The following is a 7,981-nucleotide window of genomic DNA, read 5'->3' as shown; positions in this document are numbered from 1 at the left end:
ACTAAAATGCTGGGTGGGCATAGCGAAATTTAAACTCTGCATTGCGAATTTTTTTAAAATTTTTGACTGATTGTGGGGTTCGAACCTTGAACCCGTGAGTTTTTGTGAAAAAGGGCAAAATTTAAAAATTACAAATATAAGAGGCAAAATTTAAAGACCACCCCAAAAGAAGGGCAATTCGCAATTATCAGGACTTTTATGAATCAAAAGTTGGGCCATAAATCGGGGCAAAGAGAAATAGGAGGGCAGACATGCACATCAATTCTAAACTGATTGATACATGAATTAAAGTCTGAAATTCATTTTTTGATATATTGTTACATGATTCATGCTAGTAAAATTTTGCATTTGCAGTTACAGTTATGTAATTATAGCAAGCTCAAGTAGATTGAGCCATATACTCCATCTGTTTTACTTTATTTAATATAATTTGACTTGACATAAAATTTAATAAAGAAATAAAATTTTATAATTTATAGTCTTAAATATTTCTTATCATAATAAATATTTGATTGTTAAATTTTTAAAATTTGTAGTTTAGAATATATCAATATATTTTAATAATTATACAACTATAAAAAATTATCAATCATAAAATTCATCAGTTATTTTAACGGACTAACAAAGAAATAATGTCACACAAAGTCGAATAAGTTGAGTATTATAAAAAGAAATTGTAGATAAGACATGAAAATAACAAAAAGTAGTCTCTTATGTTTGAGGATATGTTCAAAATAGTCCTTCAAGTATATTTCTGAGTAGTTTTAGACCTTTAAGTTTGTTGAAAGCGAGCACTTTTAATTTTAGTTTCCATCAATTATTTAACAAATTTGTGTCTATTAGATTTGATTGGAACCACAAAAAAAAAAAATGTGGGAACTCACAGACGATTCTATTTTTGATCTATTTTCAAGATTTTGATGTAATTTTTGAGATGCAACTTCTGCTCGTGTCTAGTGCAATTTCTTGTCTTTCATTTTTATAATTTGAAGGAACTTTCCTAATATTTCTGGTTAAGTTTATTCTTCACAATTCCCCTGTAATGTAACAGACATAATTTGTTAAAATATATCTGACAGAACTAAAAGTGCTCACTTTTGACAACTTAAAGGACCAAAATTGCTTAGTAATATATTTGAGAGACCACTTTAAGCCTATTCCCAAACATAAGGGACCATTTTTGTCACTTCTCTAGATAAGAGTTTCTTTTTTGGTGCGTATTTCTAAGGGATAAAGCACCGGGAAACTAACTAAACTCTTAACAACCAGACATTTGAAAGCTCTCATCAATAACGGCCAATAATGGCCTCAATATTCAGCATTAGCTTTGCTAGTTCCCTCATTGGAGCTCAATTCAACAGGCCCAAATTCGTTAAACCCAAGACTTACGTAAACCCAATTCGTTGTGCTGGTAGACTTGAATGGGTATCTATATATCTCCTCTTTTAGTTTCCCTCACTCCCATGTTCCTCAGTCTATTTTTACTTGTCCTGTATACTAAGTAGACGTTTGGCCATAGAAATCAAATATTTTTTACTTTATTTGGAATTTTTGAAGTTGGGGTTGTGTTTTGTTATTCTTTAGTTGTATTTGAAATTTTCGTGGCCAAATACTGATTTTCAAATAAAGTGAAAGAAATTCTGGAAAAAAGTGAATCATTCTCATGGCCAAAAGGGTCTTAAAATTAGTTGTCCATTTTTACTTATCAAGTTTGAAAAATCAAGAGATAGTTTACCATTTTGTTCCTGTTTTACCCTATACTATTGATCATTGGGTTGGAAACTTTAAGTAGTTGTTAATGAGTGCACAACTTTTAAAATATGTTTGATTAATTTCAATCATTAGATAACTTAGTAATAATTAGGGGTGATATAGTAAAATTTTTATTCAATTTATACTTCCTACAAGTGAAAATGGATGAAGGGTGTACCCTTACTAATTACTATTGATTAATAAGTTGGAAACTTTAAGTAATTGTCAGTGGCTGCACAACTTTAAAGTATGTTTGATTGATTTCGATCGTTAGATCATTTAGTAATAATTAGAAGTGATATAGTAAAATTGTCATCATCTTAAAGATGTGTCAAGTTAGGACAAGTAAAAATAGACAGCGGGAGTAGTAGTAATTTGGTAAGTGCATGATAAATTGGTGACTTTGATTTATGAATTATACAGGACCCTGATGGCTTATTGGGTCCACCCCAAACGGGTCATATAGCTAGACTCGAGTTCCAGAGACGCCTTGAGAACGATGCTGCGGCTAGAGAAGAATTTGAACAGCAAGTCCGTGAAGAAAAAGAGCGTCGCAGAGTTCTTCGTGAGGTAATTGTTGTTGAATTGAATGGATGTTACCATATTATCTAACAATTTAAGCTGGTAAGAGGGAGCATTGTTAATTAGTTTATTTATATTAGGCCAGTAACACGCCCCTCGTGGGGACTAATAGCAAACTTTCAAAATTTGATTTTTGTTTTTTAGAAGTATTTTTTGTACTTTTGGATGGTAACAGTTTGTGTTTGTCTAGTCAGTGTGAAAAAACTTTAGCCAATATTAGAGAAGTAATTTGTATTTGAAGGTTTCAAAATTTCTTTTGAAGAAAAGCTATTTTATAGGCTTCTAAAAATAGTTTTTGCTACTACTCAAAACCACTATTTTTTTAGAAGCTTGTCAAATACTTCATAAGTATTTTTTTTTTTTTTTTGAAAAAAACACTTTTGGCTTCCCAGAAGCTCGATCAAACAAGATATAATTCTTTTTCTTGTGTCAAGTATGAGGAAATGTTTTTGTTGATAGCGAGTTGAATCTAAGAAGTACTTGATACCATGTTAAAATTGAAGTGACCACTTCATATTAAGCTGATTTTATTTGTTTATATTAGGTCTGCAACAATATGTGGAGTAGTTAGTAAAACATACTTTGAATCTTTTCTATTTTGTTACGGATACAAATGTTATGCATATCTTTATCTTATATGTTCTTTTTGTCTTGATCAGTCACGAGTAATTCCGGATACAGTGGAAGGGCTTGTGGAGTTTTTTCTTGACACTGAAGCCCAAGAGATTGAGTTTGAGATTGCAAGAATGAGACCACGGTGAGTTATCCGCTCTCCAGTATCACAGCTCAGGTGGTAACATTTACTTCTCTTGTGGCAAAGCCAAAAAATGCTATAATTTGTTTGAATCTTTGCTGCATTAGTTTCAGCTTCAGCTCTGTTAGGTTATTCGACAGTTGAGTATTTAAATTTGCCGCCTTTTGCTTTTGATTATTCTGTGTTCATGAAAATGCACATGATTTCGAGTCTGTTTTTTGTTCACTTGTGCAGAAAAAGAAAGCTATAAAATTATAGACTTCGTGTAACGATCAAATTGTTGCCTCTTAAGATAGAGGAGGAGAATTTCTTTATTATCGTCCATTTTCTTGACCTTTATGTTGTTATCAAAAAATTGAGAAAGTATTGGTACTTGACCTAGTTTAAAGTTTGCTAACATGTCCCAGAGGAACTGGTACAGGACCCTTATAACATCAAATTGCATGGATTTCTTGGCTGTCCCTGCTATAGTTTTTTCTTCTTTACTTGAAATTTTCTAACATATCTTAGTTTACAGATTGAACAAAGAATTTTTTGACCATCTGCAAGTTGAACTAGGAAAGCTGCGCTTTTCTGTAAACAAAACTCAGGTATTTACTGACAATTTTCTTGATTTAATGTGAGACATATATGTCAATGAAATGATACTTACCATGATTTTTTCGCAGGAAGTGGAAGACAGATTAATTGAACTGGAAGCACTGCAAAAGGCCTTGCTGGAAGCAACAGGTCTGATAAATCGACTCTTTGCTCTTTTGTTAGAGATTTCATGAGTATGGGTATCTGGATTCTTCATCATCTGTATCTGACATTCTGCTTTACTATTTTTCTTTTTCCTACAGAAGCATATGATAAATTGCAAGCAGATCTTGTAGCAACAAAGAAGAACTTAACCGAGATTTTGACGTCAAAGGATGTCAAGGCTACTGTATGTGATAGTCTTTAAATTCTGCTTTTATGTGCGTGTTTGTGTGTGGTTTGTATATTTTCTTAAGTTTGTTGCTGAATTTGGATTGTTCCATTTTCTCGAGCAGCTATTGGATTTGGTTGAGAGGAATGAGCTGAACAGACCCTTGTTGACTCTTCTTGATGAAAACATTGCAACTGCACATAGTGTTAACCAGGTGAGACAAGCAAATTCCATACAAAGCAGATAGAAGTTCTGTGGGAGTGATGATGATATTTGTGAACACACTGGCGCAACATCACATTCAATAACTGAAACTTAAGTAGAAAAATGTGATTTGAAAAGGAAAAAGTGGTACCTTTTGAAATTGGGCATTGATAACTGACATATATATCCACGCAATTTATTAAAATTTTAGTGTATGTCAGGTTTATGCTGTGCTTTCTCCTAATGGTAATATCATCAATCCAAAGAAAACAATATGCTTGAAACACACATTGTCTGGATTGAGAATTGGTTAGGAAGAAATGGTAAGGCAGCAGCTACTAAATATTCCTCATATCATTTAGTGGCAAGTGAATTGACGTTGTGAGCTTACAATATTCCTGAGTAGTTTAAGGACCTTTTGAAGTGAAGTAACTAGCTAATCAATTGTCAATATTTTTTTGATACAGAGGCAATGGAATCTATGAGTTATATGTAGAAGTTCCTATCATTTCCTTGTTAGTTCGTCTTTGTTCAAACTAATTATGATAAAGTCGATCGGTTTTCCATCACTCTTAACTTTTTTCTGGGGTCTGATAGCTTCTCCACGATATCTTATGGGAAGATTTCTGGTGAAATCTCCTTCATTTAAAAGTTACACAGATATACTAGTAGAAAATTATGTCTTTTTTTTTTTTCAATTGCACTCCACGTAACTCAAGTGAAAATGTATATTTAAGTTCAAACATAACTAGTTATGTTATTTTCATATGGGGAAATTTCATAAATATACAATTTGCTCACTTACATTGCAAAAAAAATAGCCCAAAACTTACATTGCAAAGCTTTAACCCACACTTATATACATATACACGTATATACACCCATATACAATATTATAACATATATCCATATACACCCATATACAATATTATAACATATATCCATATACACCCATATACAATATTATAACATACATCCATATACACCCATATACAATATTATAAAATATCTCCATATACTCCCATATACAATATTATAACATATGTCCATATACAACCATATACAATATTATAACATATATTCATATACACCCATATACAATATTATAACATATATCTATATACACCCATATACAATCCTATACAATGTTATACAATATTATACACCCATAATATTATACAATATTATATACCCATATACAATATTGTACGCCCATATACAATATTATACATCCATATACAACAACCACAATGCCGCCGCCACTGCTCCATCTCCGGCCAAACAACCTAGACCAAACACAACGTCGGCGGAATAGATCTAGGGTTTCGGTAGCAGTAGGAGGCGGGGGAGAGAGAGGCGAACTAGATCTAGGGTTTCGCCGGCATTTTTGGCCACCGCCGCTAACTAGATCTAGGGCTTTGGGTAGGAGAGAGAGCGAGAGAGAAGGATTTCCATGGCGGCGGCTGCGATGTGTAGTGGCCACCGCCGCGAGCTAGATCTAGGGTTTGGGGAGGAGAGAGAGCGAGAGAGAAGGACTTCTTCGGCGCCGGCGCCGACGGCGATGTGCAGTGGTGGGTGGCAGCACTGGAGGTAGAGAGAGGGGAGAAGAGAGAGAAGGCTGGGTCATTTTTTGACAAGTAATTTTTGTTTAAACTGAAGATGGGCTACTGTGGGCAAGAAACTCAAATATGGGCTAAATTTGGTAGCATTGGTACCCCAATTGATACTGAGTGTAATTATCTCTTTTCATATTTGGCTATTATTCTTTTTTGAATCTGCTCATCGTCACTAATAGGAGAAAAAGAAACATCCATAGTTTGAATTGACATAATAAATACCTTTATGCTTTTGTGTGCATCCGCTTTTGTACTAGTGAGTATGATATTCTTGTTCTAATGGGTTGAGAATTATCTAAGGAAGAAGTTTTTCTTTGGGATGATGAAGTCAATCATATAGGGCCGAGGTTGTGTATACTGCTTACTTGCTAAATAATGGATCTTTCTTCCCCTAAGTTGTTCATATGAAATGAACAATTCAAAGATGCTAAAATACACAGATGCGCATAGTGTCCATAATATCTAACTGCCCTGCCATGAAGTGGTTCAATAATTTTTCAGATACTCAGTGAAATTTCTTCAAAAACTTGGTAGATGATAAAATAGGATTATGCAGTAACATCCCCCACTTCCCACGATGTTCAAGGTTGTTATTTTCTCAATAGAGGTTGACATTCACTTGGATACACTTTTATCTCTAAAGATATGTGTTCCTTTTCAAGGATACAAATGGATTTGTTTAAAGTTTGCCAATGGCTACATATCAACACTGTCATCGTAAATTTGTGAATGTTCATCGTAAATTTGTGAATGTATCATTTTGTAATAATAAGTGGAAGCTTTAAATACGACTGTCTAACTTTGAACTAATCTTCCTTTGTGAGTGCAGAAACAAGCAGCTGAATACATGGAAAAGCTGAGGGGACTTGTTCTGAAGTACCTAACCGTATAGGTTTCATCTTAAAATTATTCAAATGCTTTTCTCATTTTTATACAGAGTAATGGTGAGAATTTCTGGTTTGTTTATATTCTAGTAATGTAGTATACTACAAAATTTTGTAGGAATACTTAGAATGAATCCCTTGTAATAATAAGAAGAAAGTATCCCCATCATTTGTGAAAACCACAGTGGAAAGAATGAGTAGCCATTCAAGTGAAAATCCATGTTCTTCTTCCTAGTATGTTGGTAAGTGTGAAACCCTGTTTCTTGGAAGTGACAATTAAATTATATTTTGAACGCCTGGAAAGTCATTAAAGTTTAATTGGAGCGTGGAATTAGCCACTGATGCTTGCATCAGGGTAGACTGTCACATCACATCCCTTGGGGTGCCACCCTTCCCTGGACCCTGCGTGAACCGTGGACGCTTCGTGCACTCAGACTGCCCCTTTTTTTTTTTTTTTCTACTAGAATGCAATCTCCTTTAGATTGCAATTTCTGATGTAAATTGAGTAGTAAGTGTTATGTTTACTGTATTCTAACCTGTGAAATGGATGGATATTTTATTGAGAGGAGTGAGAACCCTCGTTGAAAGACTGAGCAAGAAAACTAATGGGGCTGATCTCTAGACTTTTGTCCTTTTCTTGCAACTATCACTTATACTCTGAGTTAGTGATGTTCCCAAAGCTGGATCTATCTCTTCATCCAACCATAACAACATAAGCTAACTCAATCAGTATTCAGAAAGGGTAAAATATGGCAAACTATATATATATATATATTTGTATAGTTTGCTATATATTATGGTTTTCAGTTGTAGGCAAAGTCTAAGGTCTGTTATAAAGTGAACATTTAACAGTCATTTCATGGCTTCATAAATTGAGGTGCAAATTACCCAATGCAGCATAAAAGTTGAAATAGTTACTCTAGATGCTACTTTTTTTTTTTTTTTTTTTGTATACCCATTCAGTATCCGAAACCTATTGGCTTGATTAGTCTAAATTCGTGCCTCGTAGGGCCCATAAAGGGGTTAACACTCTCTATTCGACGTTTTTTTTCATTTTTAAGGCTCGAATTTGGGACCTCTGGTTAAGGGTGGAGAGATCGAATTCATCTCACCACAACCCTCGATGATCTCTAAATGCTTATTTTGTGCCTATTTTGTTTACTACAATTTGGTTATGATAAAAATTTACCCACACTCGATGTATTATCATGTGCTTCTTTTTGTTCCTAGCTAGGTAGTACTTAGTACTCTTTTAAGTGTTCGTCGCCTGATCGTAATA

General features: G+C 33.9%; 1 protein-coding gene across 1 annotated transcript; it reads left to right on the top strand.

The window, feature by feature from the left end:
• Positions 1-1,240: 1,240 nt before the first annotated feature.
• On the top strand, positions 1,241-6,932 carry LOC132030420 (uncharacterized). Its single transcript, XM_059420042.1, has 8 exons — positions 1,241-1,425; positions 2,176-2,322; positions 2,994-3,091; positions 3,606-3,678; positions 3,757-3,817; positions 3,931-4,016; positions 4,123-4,212; positions 6,648-6,932. Exons 1-8 carry the CDS (start codon positions 1,303-1,305, stop codon positions 6,708-6,710), a joined length of 741 nt encoding a protein of 246 aa, XP_059276025.1. The 5' UTR covers positions 1,241-1,302; the 3' UTR covers positions 6,711-6,932.
• The last annotated feature ends 1,049 nt before the right edge of the window (positions 6,933-7,981 follow it).

The sequence above is a fragment of the Lycium ferocissimum genome, chromosome 9, assembly GCF_029784015.1.
Source record: "Lycium ferocissimum isolate CSIRO_LF1 chromosome 9, AGI_CSIRO_Lferr_CH_V1, whole genome shotgun sequence".
Taxonomy (NCBI): Eukaryota; Viridiplantae; Streptophyta; class Magnoliopsida; order Solanales; family Solanaceae; genus Lycium; species Lycium ferocissimum.
This window is presented reverse-complemented; position numbering and strand designations above follow the sequence as displayed.

Coding starts and splice junctions, on each gene's coding strand:
- LOC132030420 (XM_059420042.1), top strand. CDS start 1,303: ATGGCCTCAATATTCAGCATTAGCTTTGCTAGTTCCCTCATTGGAGCT. Junction 2,323..2,993: donor GTCGCAGAGTTCTTCGTGAG/GTAATTGTTGTT, acceptor TGTCTTGATCAG/TCACGAGTAATTCCGGATAC. Junction 3,818..3,930: donor GGCCTTGCTGGAAGCAACAG/GTCTGATAAATC, acceptor TTTTTCCTACAG/AAGCATATGATAAATTGCAA.